This window comes from Perca fluviatilis, chromosome 18, assembly GCF_010015445.1.
Source record: "Perca fluviatilis chromosome 18, GENO_Pfluv_1.0, whole genome shotgun sequence".
NCBI lineage: Eukaryota > Metazoa > Chordata > Actinopteri > Perciformes > Percidae > Perca > Perca fluviatilis.
Window position 1 is genome coordinate 24,187,223 of NC_053129.1, and position 19,605 is coordinate 24,206,827.

Here is a 19,605-nt window from a genome sequence, read left to right on the forward strand (position 1 = left end):
AGGAAGCTCCACCTGTAACAGAATGTCACAAACTGAGCTTCTGCAACAGTCGGTGGACACGCAGTAAAGTCTTGTCTTTGAAGACAAATCTCTACCTGCTCCAGGTGGCTGCTTCTGCTGCTGTTGCTGCTCTCAGGCCCCTCCAGTGAAATATAATAATATTTGTTCAGCATGTTTAGCTAAAAGGGACAAATGAAGAGCCAAATTCCTAATTGCACAGGTGTAAAATAGCAATACAGCTAAAACAAATCCAAATGTACACAGCTGCTGCACCAGACTTGGAAAAACCTAACCTCGTCGCACCTGAACACCTTTTATTGGAGCTCGGGGGCTCGTAATTACCTGGCTGATGAAACCTGTCCTGGGGCATAAATAGGATCAGCTGGTATTTTGGAAGTCAGAACCTCCCATACCTCCAGTCCCTGGTTTCCCCCCTCTAGGGTCTGTGGCACAGCTGGTTTTCCGTGGATCAGATCGGATACATTTCCCTGGAAGGCCGCAGTCACTCTGCTAGGTGGTAGGAGTTGTGAAACTATGTGCTCCTGGGTCTGATCCACCACTTTGTGAGAGGCTCCAGCCACCTGCAACGCTGCTTGCGCTGTGCCAGACTGATGATGATGATGATGATGATGATGATGATGATGATGATGACTGATGACAGTGTCAAACATACCATTGAAGGCCAGATTAATGGAAATAAAAACTCAACATTGATAAAACATTATCTGACTTATGGCCTCATTATTTTCTCCATATTTACAAAACACATTCCTGCACACTTTGACTATTTGATAATGTCTTAAAATAAGTAAAGTAAATCAGAGCTTTAGAATTTGTTCGACCTTTTGGAAATGGGGTTTTATTTGCTTCTTTTTTTTGACAGAGGGATAGCTTGCTTGATGAGAAAATAGTGACGTCTGCATTGTGAAATTGAAGCTAGCAGCTAGGCAGCTTAGCATAAAGACTTGACACACGGGTAAATGGCTGGTCTGGCTCTGTCTAAAGGAAACAAAACCGCCTACCAGCACCTTTAAAGCTCATAAAATAACACATTATATGTTTAATCCATTTAAAACCAATGTGTACAATTAGCCCTTTTACGGGGGGTTATGGGCCGGACTATTTCTTGGACGGGAACCAGCAGAAACTGCCAGGCGTTACTGGTCAGGACTGAGAAATAGTCTAGTACATAACTGTTAACTCCCTGTGCAATGACAAATGATTTAATCCGTAACAACCGAAATGTAAAAACTACAAACAAGATGCATGTCAATGGATGCTGGTAGGCGGATTTTGACAAGATCCAGGTTAGCTGTCTAATCGTTTCCTGTCTTCGTGCTAAACTAACCGGCTGCTGTCTGTAAGTGTAAGCTAACTGTTAGCTTCATAGTTATCAGACAGACATGAGAGCGGTATTAGTCTTTTCCCAAAGTGTAAAAAATATTCCGCCAGTGGTTGTAAATGCTGGTAATGCACAAATTGTGCAAAATGCAAGCCAAACTTGGGATGAATGCACTCCGTGCCGTGCTGTTATTTCCGTTTCTGGAATCAAAAGCCAATTGTTCATCTGGCAGGAATGCTAGACATCTGGTTTTAATTCATCTTATAATGAATAAAAAAATTTAATTTGTAGAACTTTTGCCCCTCAAGAGAACTGAAGGGGTGAGGTGTGGTTGCAACACTCTTAACCCAGAGGAGAGGTTCACTGGGTCAATGAGAAAGAAAAATGCATCCCATAGCCCTTGGCTTCAAGCCAGAGGAAAGAGGAGAGAGGGTTTCATACTTCTGACTGAAACATGGGGTGTGGCTGTGTGGTCTTCAGTAGTCTTTTGGGGGAGGGGGGGATTTTTCTGACTCATAGCTTTTCTTTTCTGATGAGGGCTAAAAATTAGCTTTGTTCCAGATGAAAACAGTGCAGGTATAACCAGATTTCTCACACTTCTGGACAATGTTTTCATTTATTTTAGCTTGTATTTAATAATCCCTCATCCATTCACTTTGTAATCAGAAAATATGATTTACGTATTTCTTTAGTTTTTTTTTATACTGCAATTTCATTTTGCCCCTCCAACTCACTTCACAGTCTACACTGTTCTCTCGGCCTCATGGAAACAGCCAGGATTATTGGACCGCGCAGGCTTTTGCATATTCCTCCTCAGCGGGAAGCACCGTGTTTCTGCATGAATGAACATGGCTGAGTTGTCAGAAGGCTGAATGGTGAAACAGGCTCAATCTGTATTACACAGGAAAGGAAGCTGTTCTTTGATACCATTGGCATGCAGAGCTGTGTCCAATTCTGTAAGAGACTCAGCGAGCGCAAGACAGAATTTCATCCCTCTCGTTTATAGTGGCGTCAGATGCATAGTGTACCGAGTTATGCCAGACCACATTTAAAAAAAAAAAAAAAAAGCTGTCTTACATACCCCAGAGAGACACCCATAAATCTGGTAAACCATTTGACTGATAATCCAAAAACATAAAAGGGGAAACCTATGAATGGATCTTGCATAATGTCATGTGCATGTAAACAAACTGTACAAAGCATAGCTTGTAAGCATAGTTGCAGCATGTCGTAGGCCCTTATTAACAGTCTTTTCATTGCCTTCTCTTTTGTCAATGGCTATGACTGATAGAGAAATGTCTGGTATGCTGGTGGCAGCGGAAGTCCAAAGAAGCCCAGGAGAGACAGGGAGGTGTCCGCTAGTCATGGACCGAGCTCTTTGGTCCAAGATTCAAAAACAGTAAACAGTCAGTGTACATGCATATCTTGCGCTAGGCAGAATTACTGGAAAACCTCCTTGTGTTCTTGGTTAGTTCGGTAATTATAATGTCATTAATTTTCAGTCTGCCACTGCCTTTTTCTGTCATTAAAAAGGCTGGTGCTAGAGCTTACACCTCCACCAATAAAGTCAGTCTGTCGCCCTCAAAGAGAAGTGGCAGATTAAAGGGTATTCATGCAGTCTCTGGCAGGAAACCCATGCCTGCCCTCACACCTGTATGCAACACACACACACACACACATATCACACATCTCACATCTCACAAGGTGCTTCCTGCTCCCCCAAAACTCTGACCAGCCAGGGAATGTTGTTAATGTCACTCTGCATAAATCGCCCTCCTATGTGTCGGTAAGTGTGTGCCAGTGGCAGACCTGCTGTCCCTCCGCCTCTTTCATCTCTGTCCAGTGGGCCTGCTGCTCCTCGCCGGTGCTGTTGAGGCCCAGGGAGACCCAGCCCAGCCTCTCCCTGGGCCTCATGCTGCTCCGGCGGCAGAACACAGACAACACCAGGGACACCTCGGACAGCTGGAAGAGCGCCACCTGGAACAAAAACGTCTCCTTGTAGGTGGGGTTGGGCTGGCCGCGGCACACAGCCGTCTTACACTTGGACATCTCTTTCCCCTTGGAGTCCAGCATGGTCAGCTTCACGTAGGTGTCTGAAAGAAGGGTGTGGGAGAACGGTGAGAGAGTGCCATCAAGTGGTGGGATATCTGTAATGGAACTAACTGTGCAGCGGAGGTTTTAAATAGGTGTACGTCTTTCTTCTCTAATGAAAGAACAATTGGTTACACTTTACTTTAACTTTTCTACATAAGACTGACATGACACTGTCATGAACGTGTCATAAAACATTATAAACAAGTCATAAACGTTTATGACATAACTCTTTTTTTAGTAGGTGTCATTCGGTTTTGTCATGACACGTTATGGTTATGTTATGGTTAGGGTTTGGGTCAGGGTTCATGTGTCATGACTGTGTCATGACAATGTCATGTGAGTGTCATGTCACTCTTATGTAGAAAACTTAAAGTGTTACCGAACAATTTAATCCCTGGAAGCAGAGTCGCTGGTATCTAGCCATGAAGATAGTTTCAGTTTTATTTGCCCAGATTGATGACTGTGGACAATTTTCAAGTACTAAAATCTGTTCACAATGAGGTCTGGACTATTCAGAGTAATAAGGACAATAATTCCATTAAATTTAAAGTTACAGGCTGGAGAAGGGTAGCTTAGTTTAGACTGGAAAAATCAGCCTATTCGCTCCTCTAAAGCTCACGGATGACATGTTATAAATTATAGTTGCTTATATTTCCTGTATTTGTTTAATGTCTGTACAACAACTAACCTATAAAATGTCAAGTCATTTATTTTCTTGACCTTTGGACAGAGCCAGGCTAGCTGTTTTCTGTCTCCAGGCCGTGGCTTCACATTTACATGAGAGTGCCCCTATGCAAGAAGGCAAAGAAGAATTTTAAACTATCTTTTGAAGGAAATGGAATTTGTCAGTGCTGATAGCACCACAAACAGGAAAAATAAAACCAAAACTTTGTGTGGCTGTGTACCACAAGAGGTAAGTAAGAAAATATATATATATTTTTTTATTTACGCACTGATAAAACTTCATCCAATGAACCAAATATGTGCAAAACCTTAAAACATACTGTTTGCATATTTCAAATATTTCTAACACTGATTAGATTTCACGTAATTCACTGCTGACTTACCTCTCATGATATAAAGCTGCCCCCCTACGAAGTGTTTTATACAACAGAACAGACCATCTGTGGCACGCACCACGGCACACAAAGTTGGAAAGAAGAAAGAGAGGAAACAGTTTGAAGATACACACCAGAAGGTCAGCTTTCATGGGAACTCTGATAAGCAGCAATTGCTTCAGCATTATGGCTTTAATCACTTCCGTTATTAAAAAAAAAGCTAGTACTGTTGCCAGGAAACATTTAAATGTAATGGTGCACAATTAGTTTTTGTTACATGCTGCTGGCAGTCTTGCCCATCTGTTTTGCCGAAACAATTGCTTAGTCTATCAGCACACGTTGGCGAAACAACATTACAAGGGAGAATTTCACTGAAAGGAAAATTGACATTGTCACTCAGCACCTCATTCCAAGCTGGCACAAAACCCAAGAATGAAACGATTTAACATGGAAGCTTTTGTACATACTGACGGGTTTATCAGACGCTGTGGTTTTGAAGTGGCTTCCCTGGATGACCTCAGCAGATAACTGTCCCGTGGCAGAGTTGTAGAGGAGACCCAGGAGGATCTCTGGCAAGGACGAGTCTTCAGTAGAGCGATAGGACAGAGCTCCTGCACTGCGAGACACGCTCACTACAGAGCCGCAACCCTGGCAAGATGAAACACAAAGAAAGAAGAGGGAAAGCTTCAGCGGGATATTTTACAGATCGTACAAAGTCTTTGGTTTTAGGCCATAACCAAAAAATAAGACATTCCAAGGGCATCCCTCATCTAGGAGAATCAGGTAACCAAATTACATAAATCTTTTTAAATAAAAACTTTTTTGCCACATTAGCAGCTTGGCTCTAGGGATGTCAGTCCACCATTTACGTTCAGACAGAAATATCCCAATACAAATTAGATGGATTGCCTTTAAAAATGTTGTACAGAATTTTGTGTTCCCCAGAGAATGAACCCTACTGATTTTGGTAATCCTCTGACTTTTTCTCTAGCGTCACCATGAGGTTGACGTGTGGCTTTTTTTGTAAAATGTCTCGACAAACTACTGGATGGACTGCCATGAAATTTACAGATACTTATGTTCCCTCCAGGATAGTCTCGCATTGCCAGACCTTCCTCCACATTGGAATTATAAACTCTGGTCGATTTATGAGGATTTATTTAACTGCTCCTCAGATCTCTGCAGGGTAAATTAAAACAGCTAACTAAACTATCTGTCCAATCTGAGTTTTCTGTTGCAGGACTAAAACAACCTTTGAACGTACACGTTCCACCAAAACAAGTTCCTTCCCGAGGCTATTTTGCGGCGGCACCGTGGCTCTGTCCGGCGCTTAGTGCCACCCATGACGACTGTGATTGGTTTAAAGAAATGCCGATAAACCAGAGCACGTTTTTCTCCCATCCCGGAATACTGTGGGGACTAGCCAGACCCTCCTCCGCAACGCTGTGGAGGAAGGTCTGGCATTGCAAGACCATTGTCAAACCAATATCTCAATGCTTCAGATGAAACTATGCACAGTGCAAGATAGAAATTCACAGTGTTCTCACTGTAAGTTCAGAGCCCTGCTCCAGGGTGACAGGTAGAGCGATCTTGCCCTGCAGGTTGAGCTTAGTCAGGTAGAACACCTTCTCTCCCAGGACCTTCTCCTTTTTCATCCGCCTGATGCTGTACAGGCGGAAGCGAACAGCGTAGTCCCCCAGGGCCTCCTGTTCCACCCTGGAAAACTTGAATGTTTCCGTGAAGACTGGACACGGACCCTTCTGCACGCCCGTCTTGGCCCGTTGCTTCTTGGTGGGCAGCAGGACCAGGTGGACCTGCCACGCAATGTTGCCCGTCTGTTTGAGAGCAGGGATGTCTGTCGCCGCGGTGACTGTGACGGCCAACCACTGCTCACCGGAGTCGTACTCGAAAGCGACGTCCAGCGTGCCGTATTTGGCAAATGGCTCTGGCTCGTAGGCTGTAGGGAGCTGAGAACCAGAGCCGTCCTGAGGGAGGAAAGAGAGAATCAGAGGAGTAGTGAAGGAAGAAAAAAAGCTGAGTATAAAAGAGAACGGAATCTGAAGTGTTAGAGGGACCTTCATCCTCTTCCTGAATAGCATTAGGTAAGTTAATTTATTTATTCACTATTTATGTCCGCAGCAGTCTTATATCAAATTGAATTTGAAATGCTTTGCAATAAAAAGAGAGGTGAAAAAAATGGAGAGTCGTGCTTCTGAATGCCCCTCAAGTTCCTTGATAAAACAATACATTATTAAGCTACACAGCAAATGGTACTTTTAAAGTCACTGTAGAATCAGACGTTTTTTATGTTAAAAAAAATAATCACCCATTGAATTCCCAGATGTAGTATTGAAAAATTAACAAATATAATGATCCTTAGGAGTTCTAATTCTGGAATCTGAGTCAGACTTGGTATTAAGATATTCGGTAACACTTTACTTGAAGGTATCTACATAAGAGTGACATGACACTGTCATGAACACATGACACTGTCATGACACAGTCATGACACATGAACCCTAACCATAACCCTAACTTGTCATGACAAAAACCGAATGACACTTCCTAAAAGAAGCGTTATGTCATAAACGTTTATGACTTTTTATAATGTTTATGACACGTTCATGACAGTGTCACTCTTATGTAGACACCTTCATGTAAAGTGTAACCAGATATTCTGTAGGACCAGTAGAGACTGCATCAATGCTGGTACATTTGTTTTCCTCTTAAACAAGTTTAAGTTTCTCACCTCTGGTCCCAGCACAGCGGTGCTGTCACTGGGAATGTCCTCCCCACAGCCTTTGTTGAGGTAGCTCTCGGTGTCCTGGTCCACACTGACCTCGCTGGAGCAGCGGGGACTGTCGCAGTGCTGGGGGGACGACCCCCTCCGGACGCCTCGCTCCGAGCGGGAACGAGAGGACACGCGCGGCGCCGAGCCCTCGTCCTGGTACGGGGGAGGCTGGGGATCACTGAGGGAGGAATTCTTCTTTATTCTCTGGATGCTGCTGGCTGCGTTCACAGGGGGTGACAGAGAGGGATACAGAGGGAGTAATGTAATATGAGAGGTGTGTTACTGGAGACATACTGTGCCCTGCGGAAATACTCATTATGTATACAACATACACATACAGTCGCCCCCAGAGTCATGTTAACCTCTTAAACTGTGCCGGACCCACAGGTGAGTCCAGCCTAGAGTTGATCAAACTCACAGGATTACATTTAAAATTGTTGTTTCAAGAGGTCATTCCATGTAATGAATAAATATTTGACTTTGTGTAATCATCATGTAGGTTCAATGAAGTGTTGGAAAAAGGCACCTAGAGAATAAGTAACTGTGTCTTGTTGTACAATATAGTAATTTTAAATACAATTAAAGGAATAGTTCCACCTTTTGGGAACTATGCTTATTCACACAATACTGCCCCATGATGTGGGAGCGGGAGGTATCAATCTTTTCATCTAACTCCCCTACAAAATCTTGAATAAGTGTATTTATCATAATGTCAAACGTTAAGATTATATTTTGGGGGTGAACCAGTCATTCAAAAAGCTTAGATAAAAACATTCAACTGAAACTCCCCACATGGAAAAAATATATAAATAAGTAATAATGATATATTTTATCTATAGAGCACTTTACAAGATACTTAAAGACGCTTTACACAAGTAAAAGAAAAAGATCCTAAATAACTAAAAACACAAAGAAATTAAGTCACTTCTTGAACATGGCTTTAAAGTTACATGAGGGCTCAATAGAGACTCAATTGAACCTCCTGCAGGAATATCATATAGAAATATTATAGGGACATACAGTACCAGGAGGTGTAAGATGTAAAAATATCTAACTGATATTAATGTTGTCATTGTTTTAACTTTGGGTGCAACATCAACAAAAGTTTAAAGTGTAGAAATTGAAACTAAACAAACAATGGTACTTTGTACACAGTAGTTAGACTTTAGAACTTATTATTATTAAATCATAGTTTTTACACATTCAAACTGTATGTTGACCTCTACATAGCTCCATAAAGCCACATTTTATGTATTTAATTGTAAGAATCTTTGTTGTTCTACAGTTTATCTGTTTTTATATTCTTTGTTATGGTATATTATTGCTGTAGTTGTATCAACACTTTACACTATCTTTTTAAGTTATGTTTTGTGATCCGTAACTATTTTCTTCATATTTTATCTAATTCATTATCAGTGTGTATTGTAACCTTTATGTTTTATGATCTACAGTGTATGTGTTCTTTTAAATAAAGTTTGGCATAACTATGCACATTCTCACCCCGTTCGCTGGAGGCTTCGCTGCTGTAGCCTCCCTGATCAGTGGACTGTTTGCGTTTGTTTCTCCATGGGGGGGGGGGGGGGGGGGGGGGGGGGGGGGGGGGGGGGGGGGGTTGTGTGGGGGGGGGGGAAAAACACCTTGGGGAAAAAACACCGGGGGGCTTTTTTTTTAAAATTTTTTTTTTTTTTCAAAAATTTTTTTTGGGGTTTTTTTTACCTTTTTTTTTTTTTTTTTTTTTTTTTTCATGTCAGAAATATGTGTTTCTTACAACCAAATTGTCCAAAAATAACTTGGATGCATGGATGTACATTGTATGGAAGCCATACAACATTCTTTTCAGCTAAAATTAAAGCTATAGTGCGTAGTTTCTGTCGCCCCCATGAAGAATTCTAAGTAATGACAACAACACTGTTGGCGCGTCCACATGACACAAGCCTTCCGTGACCGCCCCCCCTCCTCCACGCAGTTGCTAGCCAAAGATGGCATGGAGGATTAAAAAACATGATGGACTCTTCAGAAAAGATAACTATCTTCACTTGAGTTTCTGCGCGGGAAAGTCACCGGACGCCATAATCTTCTGAACATAGCCATGCTGAGAAATACAGAGAGAGTCTTAATGAGCTTTGTAGCAACTCATTTGGCAAAGGCTTGAATGTAACGGACGTTCAATAATATCAAAAAGTTACACACTAAAGATTTAATGATTACCTCCATTGAATTTTGGGTGTTTTATTCAATTTCATAGCAATTAAAGCATTTAGCATTAAAAAATTTTTAAATGTCTCCTGACTAAATTTTGACAAATGGTGATTCACCCAACATCCTCTGATCTTACCTATTAGTAAAATTATTCATAATTTCTGCTTTTTTTTAAAACTCAAAATAGGTATAATGTCATTTAAATCAGGTTAATTGACCATGACTTAAAGAAAACGTTGAAAAAAGTGACAAAAATGTTTAATGAATAAAAAAAGCGACATCGGGAAAAACAACGGGAAAAGCGCCAAAAAAAAAGTTCATTTTCAAGTTTGACCCGGATGGACAACAAGTTCATGGTCGACGGGAAGACAACAAGGGTTGAATAAATGACAAGAACCAAGATGCAGATGCAGAAACTGGCACACAGCACTCTCAAAAGGGGAATTTCAGGCCAAGGGTAATATTTGAGGAGTTTGAAAACCAGAGAAGAAAAAGAAGAGACCCAGGCAGTCAAATGGAAGCAGCACGCCACGCCATCTAACCTTGGTTTCCTTTCTTTTTCTTCTTGCTTTTCTTCCCTTTCTCCTTCTTTTTCTCCACGTCTGAGGCTTCCTCCGATTTCTTCAAACCCTCCTTTTCTCCTTTCCTCTTCTTCTTGTCTGACTTTGTCTTTTTCACTGTTGAGGAAGATCTAGAAAGCTCAGCCTCTTCCTCGTCGTCTCCCTCTCTCTCAAGACTGTCTTCCACCTCTTTCTCTTCTGTTAGCTTTTTCTGTTTTGATAACCTGCTTTCAGTCTCAGGACCAGGGGACGGAGGAGGTTCGACGCAGTCATCATCGCCTCTTTGCTGAGCGATGGAGTGGTCTCCGCCGCCGCTCGCCTTTCTGCCCTGTCCACTACTGGTGTCGGTTTTCTCTAAAGCATCAGCTTCCTCTTCTTGCTCTCCATCTGGGCATTCGTCTTTGTTCTTCTGTGCCTTGGCTTCTTTCTCCAGCAGCTTTTCTCTCCTTTCTTTTCTCCTCTGCTCTTTCTTCTCCTGCAGCTCCATCTCCTCTTTCTTCCTCTTCTTTTCCTCTGCTAACTCGGCTTCTGTCTTTTTAACTCGCCAGCATCCGTCCCTCCATTCCCACTCCTGCTGGCTCGGAGCGCACTCAGCCTCTTTAGTATCACTGGACTGGTTGGTCTTTGACGCCGCGTTGCTGGCCTTGCTTCCTCCTTCCTGTGCTGTGGAAGTCTGACCAGACTCCTGGCCGCTGTTTTCCGCATCTTCCTCATCTTGCACCTTGCTGATGATGGTGGTGACCTGCTCGGTCAGCTGGTCGCTGACGGCGTATGTGGCGTCGCTGACAGCGTTGGCCAGGTCGTCCACGCGGCTGGTGACTGTGTCCAAGAGGGAGGAAATGTTGACAGATGGAAGGTTCTGCTGGAAGCTCTTAAAGAAGGCCATCTCTCGGCCGGGGATCCCGTCAACACGCTGGCCGCTAGATTAGCTCATCAGAGGCTCTGACATGGACATGTGGGTGTTAGCAGGGTGCCGTGCCAGCATCACAGTGGGTGCTGAGATCAACACATGCATACAAACCATATGGCGATAGTAAAGACTATGATATGATAGTTTTGTAACACAGTGTTTTCATATTCTCATGTTCAGACATTATAATAGGGGTTTAGAAAGCAACCAAAATAAAATGTACATTCATTTATGAACTGGGATAGAAGCACTCGAAAAACACAAGAAAATGTCAAAACTGTTGGCCTCAGTTTAGTCACAAGTTCAGCCTCTACCTAACGTTTAACACATTTCATTCTCATCCTTCATGTTTTTCCCCCAATACTAACTTCTCTTTTCTCTTTATGTGTGTTGAGTACCTGGCTGGTTGTTCTCATAGCCACTGAGATGTGACAGATCGGCAGGACTCTCCACTGACAGCTTGTTGCTGAGGTAAAGAAAAAACAGAGCTATCAACGCCATGAAGGCTGCAATGGAAGACAGGACACCCAGAAGCTCAGGAGAGACTGAGGAGGAGAAGAACAGAAATAAAGAGGGAGGGAAGAAGAGAGACGGGGGAGGAAAAGGAAAGGAAAGACAGACAGAAAAAGAGAAAACAAAATAATTAGACTAAGACAAACATAATACTGATTATGGATGTATGTAACAGTTACATTTCCAAACCAAGTCTTTCGTTTTTAAGACAAAATGGCTATAAATAAAAAATAAAAACAAATGGCTGCAAGCTAAAAAAAAAAATGCTATTTTGAACAAAATGCTTCTAAGGCTGTAAGCAACCCCACATTGATACCACAAATAGCTCTATTTGATGAGACGCATCTTTGGTTGGAATCAAACTCCTCTGATGTTGCCTTGTCTGTTAGCCTTGCCTTGAGCATTAGCTATTGTGCTTTTAAACAGTCTGTGGTTGTTCCACTGCAAAGGCAAACCAGATACAATCTAAAGCAGTGTATGTAGGCCAACCATACTTCATGTTACCATGCAGCTCTGCACTGCTGATGTGCTATTTTTATGAGAGCCTCAAAGGGGCTGTGTCTAACTGATACGTACACTCGGTAAACCAGCTAAAACCGCACTGGGCCTGCACTTAATAGGCTGCAACACAGACACACCGCATTGTAATAGATGAAAAAAAGGGGACACTAAAGCATGAATGGTATTTCTAATGACCAAATGTCTCAGTGGAAAGGGGGCATGTAAAATTAAGCACACTGCAAGCGAGCCTCTGTGATGTGCAATGTCTGAATCTTAAGTTACTTGAGCCACATAATACAGTTTTTTGATCCTATGGACATATTGAACAATGATTGACCAATGAGACACCAATCTTAGTGGCGTTGCACGCCCACACAATTGTTTTCAACTGGCTGTTAAACCCCTCCCCTGAGCAGCGATTGTCCAATTGTAGCTTAGCAACCGTTGGCAAGCTGTGGATTTCTCCACACGTTGGCGGTGAGTATGGTGCTGTAGAGCAATACTCATGCATTTAAAGACTTTGGAGGGTGGTGTCTTTTTTTTTTGCCTTTCCAAAAACCAAAACCACAAGAACAAAACTGTAGGATTAAAGCATGTGTTTCTTTGCTCTAACATGAGCTGCAAAAGTTAGCATGTCTGGCTAACTTACTACCCGCAATAGTAACCTACCGTTACTTCCGAGGCCAAGGGTTGGCATAATTACATTAGTTTGTGTGGTTATTAGAAAAACTTCCGTTCACGATTAACACATCCATTGTGTCATATTTTCTCACTGTGTATTGGATGCTATCAGTGTTTAGGCTTGCTCTGTATTGGATTTGGGAAAGTTTACAGCAACCCTAGCCAATGTTAGTCCTCATCTGAAAATCTTTTTCTGTCTTGCAACATAAGCACTCATTTGGAGTTGTGTTTCCGGCCACCCAGCGAATGTAATTCCAATATTCATCATCCTTTAAGGTCTCTTTTGGCGTCCACCAATCCTGAGAGAAATATCTGACTCTGTAGCTGTTAAATGCTGCAATATGTTCACCAGCTAGTCGCTAACTTTGTCTGTCTCCTGTTTGGTGCTGAGGAGTTTTGTTGTTTTTGCCTGCTGTGTCTGGAAACGACACTGATGAGAGCATTGAAACTGAACCACAACAATAAAGTTGCGGGCCCAAAAATCAAAACAATGAGCTGAAAGATGCTAAAACGCTTCGTAGAGCTGATTAACTGTAGAATTGGGTAATAATTCTCTGTGGATTCATCACTACGAGCGACCCCTTTACCATAAGGCCGGCTGCACACTGGCTGCGTGGCGTGAGCGTGTCAGCTGCGTGGCGTGTCCGTTTTTATTTCGGCTCCCATGTTAACAGGTTAGAGCTTGCACACTGCCTGCGTGACACGCACGTCTCAGGCGCGGCTCGAGCCACACCAAAAACGAAGAATAGGACCGACGCCTATTTTTCATGCGACACGCAAGCGTGTTGGAAGCGTTTCCAGGCAAAATAGAATATGAAAAGATGTTTATGTCATTTTGACAAAAATATATTTAATAAATGACATTTTGATGTTTGAAAGTCTCTAGGTTTTGACAGAAATGCAGATATAAATGTAACTTAAAAAAATAATAATAAATAATTATCAATTTTCAAATATTGCACCTGTCAATACCATACCTGCAAACTCAGAAGGGCTGAAAAAGGTGACACATCCCTGCTGTCAGGTGTAGTGTTAACTAGCGTCCCGTGCGGCGATGTTTCAGTTCCCTCTAACGTCCGTTTTCGGAGCATCAGAGAGAAGTGCAGGCATTTAAGTGCCACCTAAATAAGGCACCGAAATCCGCGTTGCTATTCGGTCCGGTAGATAACGGTCGTTAAGGCACCGGTGCTGTATTATCACCAGGTCTATATTATTCTTACTGGCAAATATATTTGTGATTTATTATTGCATTTTTGTTTGTATCAGATTTTATGACATATTTTGTGTTATATGTTTCATGCTGTCTATAACACTAATTTTTAATCACAATTTGGCATTCGTTGTTAAATGAGTAGACAACTAGAGATGAATCGATTAGTCAATCGATTAGTTGATTGACAGAAAATGAACTATTTTGATAATCAATTGTTGGTTTTTTTTCAAGCAGAAATACCAAATATTCCCAAGTCCCAGCTTCTCACTTGTGAGGCTTTGCTGTTTTTCTTTGTCTTATGTGATGATGTGGGGCTTTAGGCTGTTAATGAAAGCTATTTAAAGATATTTCAACTTGGATGTAGGAACTTTGTTAGGAGCATTTGTCACCATTTAATGACGTTTTATAGATACAGTTAATAAATCAATTGAAAAAATATACGACAGACTAATAAACGTGTGTTAGTTGCAGCCCTATAAAAAGAGTAGAAAATAAATAAAACGGTGGTGCATTTCAGGCCAATGCGTCTGGGATAACAGACACAGCCCAAATGTTGTAGCATGTGTTTTGTAGCTGGTGCTCATTTCAGAATCAACCATCACCTCTCGCCGACTTAATTGGTCAACAGTGTAAAAACTGGCATCATCCTGAGAGCACTAATGAGGAGGAGAAGAGAAAAATAGAGACATAGTTTCTCAAATCCTCCTGACCACAGACTGAACTTATGGACAGACTTGTTTCACCATGGCAACAGGTGAAGACCGAGACCACTGCAGCCTGACATCTAGCGCTGCTGCATACTGCCAAAGTGATGAATGCGTAATTCCCAAAAATGGCAAGAGAAAGTAGGAGAGAGATAAGAGAGGCGATGTGGCGGCAGAGGCTTACCTTCTCTAAATGAATATCCTCTTTAAAACCAGCTGTTCCCAAAAAAGGCACTAGCAGTACTTCTGCTGCTATAGATAGTAAATGATCTAAGAAGAGGGAAAAACAAAGTTGTCCTGCTCTGACAAGTAATCCGACATGTAATAAATCCCTTACACTTAGTCTGGGCCAGCACTTGTCAGGCTTACGTATCAACTCTCACAGCAGACAGTAGTGTTGATTGGGCCAGAATGACCTCTGCAGCCATCAGGCACAGCACAGCAGCCGCCTGTCAAAATGAACCGCTTATGGCCCTGTGCCCCGGCGGTGTGATGACACTTCATACATGGCCCTGGTCTGTAAATGTCAACAACAGCTGAATAATTTAGACACCTGAGGTAACCTGATGCCTCCGTCAATGTACACTGGAAAGTGGAGCGGTTGCAAGCCGGCCTTTGAAACAGCTCACCCTGCTATCAGTTAGTTTTTGATATAATACCCAGCATACCAGGAAAGCCTGATATTTCTCTTAACCGCAGAAAAGATTAAAGTGATTTTTTTTTCATTCTTAGCCACTTTGCTTTCTCTTTCGTTGCTCCTCTTTCATCCTACCCCATCCTCTCTGGGTGTGTGCATGTACAAATTGTGTGTCTGAACAGGATGAACAAGAAAATATAACCGAATAAATCTTTTTTTTTTTTTTTTTTACTGCGTTTGAACTCAGGACTCTGAACTGAGCCTCAGGATTCAATCTGCTTTTCTTTTTTTTAAGGTAATTACTCCAGCAAGCTGACAATAAAACATGAAATCGCAGCTACTGAACCATTCAATGTGCTCATTTAGATGAAATGTTTTTGTGACATAAAAACAAGGGGAACAAATGATTCTGCTGTGTTTCTACATCTTTGCAATACAAATTATGTCAAATATCCTCATTGTGAACATTAACCTTCATTAATTTATTCATGTAATAAGTTATGCACTTTTAAGCTTTAAGACCAGTGCATACCTAACTTGGCTGTAGTTTATAGGGCATGCTTGTTTAAAAAGTAGGCAGACAATCTGGAAATGTTGCTTACACATGGGCTTCTGATACGAAACAAAACCTCCACGCTGAATAAATCATGAACACACAGCTGCCTTCTTTTGCTGAAGTAAACCAAAACTTGATACAACATGTTTAATTCATACACAGACATTTTGCTTTCTGAAGTCTATATAGAGACATTTTCTATACACCAAACGCCAGTGAAAATTCACAGGAATAAGGGAGGTTGAGCACTAAATATTTGGATGTAGCCATCTTTGTGCTTTAAATTTAAAGTAATGTTATGGAGTACAGCCAAATACGTATGCCATTGTACTCAAGATGAAAACAAACACACACAAAAATACGTTCTAATACAGACATACAAGTGCAGTGCTCAGTTATAACATGGCCTTACCTCGTCTGGCACAGATGAGCTCATGAACACCACAGTTCCTCCCTCCTCCTGGGAGAGAGAGAGAGAGAGAGAGAGAGAGAGAGAGAGAGAGAGAGAGAGAGAGATGAAAAGTTGGGAGTCAGAGGTTATAAATATGATTCCATGTACTGTAGAAACATATGTCCAGGCCTCAGGTTTTAGGGAAGCTGGCAGATGGTTATGCCAACAAATATAAACCTGATTAGCTAGAAAATAACTCTAAATACATACAAATGTAACACTGTAAGCCATCTGTAACCATCTCTAGAGCAGAAATAACTTTGAAGTCTTTTATTTCTCTCTCTCTAAATGGGTCAAAATTGTGCTAAAGCCTATTAATGTAATACATTATTTATATTAAATGCAGTGATTATTACTTCAATGAATCTTTCATAAGATCTAAAGTAATCATTTAGTAGTAATTGTGTTTTCAAACATGAAGGCTTAAATGCTGTCTGAATATGGATGAATTCTTTATTTGTGTATTTATTAGTCTAAAAGTAGTCAAATTTAATTATAAAGAGTTTTGAAATGGTGAAATCATAGTATAAAACACTCACAATGTGTGGGGTTAATAAACCTCGCGGTTGGACTGAGGCCATGACTTGTGTATCACCAATTATTATGATCTTCTTACATTACATACTTCTTACTTATGCACATACACACATACGTTCACGCGTTTATCTCTCTTGGCTCGACACCACAGTATTTAATGATTCAGGTATCTACGGTGTGGCAGAAGCAGATCTCGGCATAGTAACATTCGAAATGTGGGTCTAAATTAGAAAATTGTATCAGCGTCTTGATTTTGAAAAACAATGTTTTCCTCCCCTGAACTCCACTCGTCGAATTACACAAATCATCTATAGAGTTACTCAATCACTTCCCTCACATCAAGGATTGGACGCTGAAAATGGTCTGAGGTGACGACAGACAGCAGACAGACGCTCTCTGGACCAATTCACTTAACGTTATAGACTCTCTCTCTCTGCAGAGACAAAAAGGTCTCTGCAGGTCACTGATATCCTTAAAATCAAAGGTAGAGTTTTTTTACAGTAATAGGAGAAGAAGCTGTTTTGAGTGTCTTCTTGTTTAGCCAGTAGAAAGCACGCTGGGAACAAAAGTATTAAAAAATAAGTTATGCTGCTCTTAAAGCAGTGGATATTCCATATGGCAGGAGGCAACACTTCCAAAGGCACATTCATCACCAATGAGGGGAAAGAGTTTACCAGAGGATTGACACGATATACTATAAGAAGTCTGGAGATATTTCAAACCTACGAGAGTAGACCAAAAAAAGGACAAAGGCTGTTTTACTTTAAAACCACCATCACTGATGAAAAACAGTAAAACAGTAAAGTAAAACAGCACTTTGCAGATTAAAGTATGTTTTGGTAGCCTGACAAGCCAGGCTGCAAAATAATTTTGCTGCCACTAGGGTGCGTCTAGATTTCTAGGCTAATGTTTTGGAGTAATACAACAATAGCTGCTCTGTCTGTTTTTTGGAGTAACTCGTCTTCTAAAAAGCCATCACCAAATCAAATCGGTTTAGAGAAAAATATATTCTGATGTGATTCTTCCAAAAAGGATTTCTGATTACTTTAAGATGCTTGATGATCGGCTAAAAACAATAAAATCACACGTCCTATGAAGTGCAACGCCATTGTGGCACGTCCTTCTGTCATCTAGGTCGAATTGATTCACATAAATACGTTTTAAGACATTGTAGGCCCTCTGATTTCAATAATATATACATACATTTTTGTTTCAATTATATATATATATATATATATATATATATATATATGTTAATATATCTCAATATATCTGAAATTCGATTATACAATATTATATATATATATATATATATATATATATATATCTATATATATATCTATATATATATATATATATATATATATATATATATATCTATCTATCTATATCTATATATATATATATATATATATATATATATATATATATATAATAAAACTACGGACTACGTGTGATTTTATTGTTTTTAGCCGATAATATTGTACAATCGAATTTAAGATTGAGTATTTGATAAGTCCCCCGTATAACTGGTGAGTCACTGCTGATATGTCTTTATGAAACCTTACCCCCTCTTTTTCTCTCTCAGGTGGTGTATCAACAAACACGGGTGCACGCATGGCTGCACGTGACACAATAAGAACAGTGCCTACTCTTTATTATTATGTCTATGCCTACGGGACAGGGTAAGGCACGCGCCTACTCTCTGCATCTTTTTTTTTTGTCGCTGCTCGGTGTCATGTGATCCGGTCACTTTCACTAAAACCTTGAAGAGACACTTATCCATCGCATGGATGTATCCATCGTCGTTGTACACATTGCCCATAGAGCTTAGGGAGAATATCAACAGTGCTTCCACAAAAATAACGGTTATTTGACAACAGTGGTTGAACTCAAACCGTTCTTTTACATCGATAACATTACACCATATTAATCCGCCAGTTGATGTAGTTCTTTCACAGTAGCAAAAGAAAGTAGTTTTCATGTGATGCTAAGTAGCAGCCTGCTGTGATTTTCGGTTATAGCAAAAGGAAGAAGAAATTAGGCTATGTTTAATCGCTGTCACAACAGGCTGTCTTAGTCGAATATTTTGCACAAACGTGACTTTGTCAATCAAAGCACCGGGACTATCTGTGTCCACTTAAGCATCATTTCACGCGGCTGAAAGAGCACGCGCGAATCCCATGAAGGTATCACAACATTCCTGCATCAGCATCAGCCTCGTGCCGCTAGCTGTCCCAGCTCCGGAGCACTGCGGTACTCACGTTGTGATTTATTTAAAAATTTTTTTTTTGAATAACAGACTTCTGTAAAAAATGTTTGTTTTTTTTAAACAACATTCTCATTCTGTCTCGAGCAAAGTTACACACGAGCCCCGCAGGACACCTGAGACCGAGTACTTACCGTCAATCGCCATGATGCTCCGTCCCGGACTCTACCAACTGTGTGTGTGTGTGTGTATGTGATGGGGAGGGATGTCATTCATTCATGTGCCAGTGAGTGGACGGTGTGTGTGTGTGTGTGTGTGTGTGTGAGAGAGAGAGAGAGAGAGAGAGAGAGAGAGAGAGAGAGAGAGAGAGAGAGAGAGAGAGAGAGAGAGAGAGAGATTGTATAAGCATTTGCTATTTCAGTAACAGGGGCAATATAAGATATTAATATAGTAGTAATAGTAATAGTATATTGCACATACCTGGTATGTTAATATGTTATACTGTCACCACATCATATACTATATTATATTTCTGGTGTACGCTGTTTATATATTCCTGACTAGGTGTATTAATCATACCATGTCACAGGGCGAAGTGACAGTGATTTGATTAGCAGCAGCAGACATATAAGAAACATTCAATTAGGCA

General features: G+C 41.0%; 1 protein-coding gene across 1 annotated transcript; it reads right to left on the reverse strand.

Moving 5' to 3' along the window:
- Window positions 1-318: 318 nt before the first annotated feature.
- On the reverse strand, window positions 319-19,199 carry LOC120546423 (synaptotagmin-14-like). Its single transcript, XM_039781348.1, has 10 exons — window positions 19,151-19,199; window positions 16,172-16,219; window positions 10,027-11,499; window positions 9,910-9,913; window positions 8,786-8,847; window positions 7,244-7,503; window positions 6,042-6,479; window positions 4,962-5,142; window positions 4,504-4,560; window positions 319-3,435 (listed from the first exon to the last, which is right to left on the reverse strand). Exons 3-10 carry the CDS (start codon window positions 10,928-10,930, stop codon window positions 3,119-3,121), a joined length of 2,223 nt encoding a protein of 740 aa, XP_039637282.1. The 5' UTR covers window positions 10,931-11,499; window positions 16,172-16,219; window positions 19,151-19,199; the 3' UTR covers window positions 319-3,118.
- Window positions 19,200-19,605: the final 406 nt, after the last annotated feature.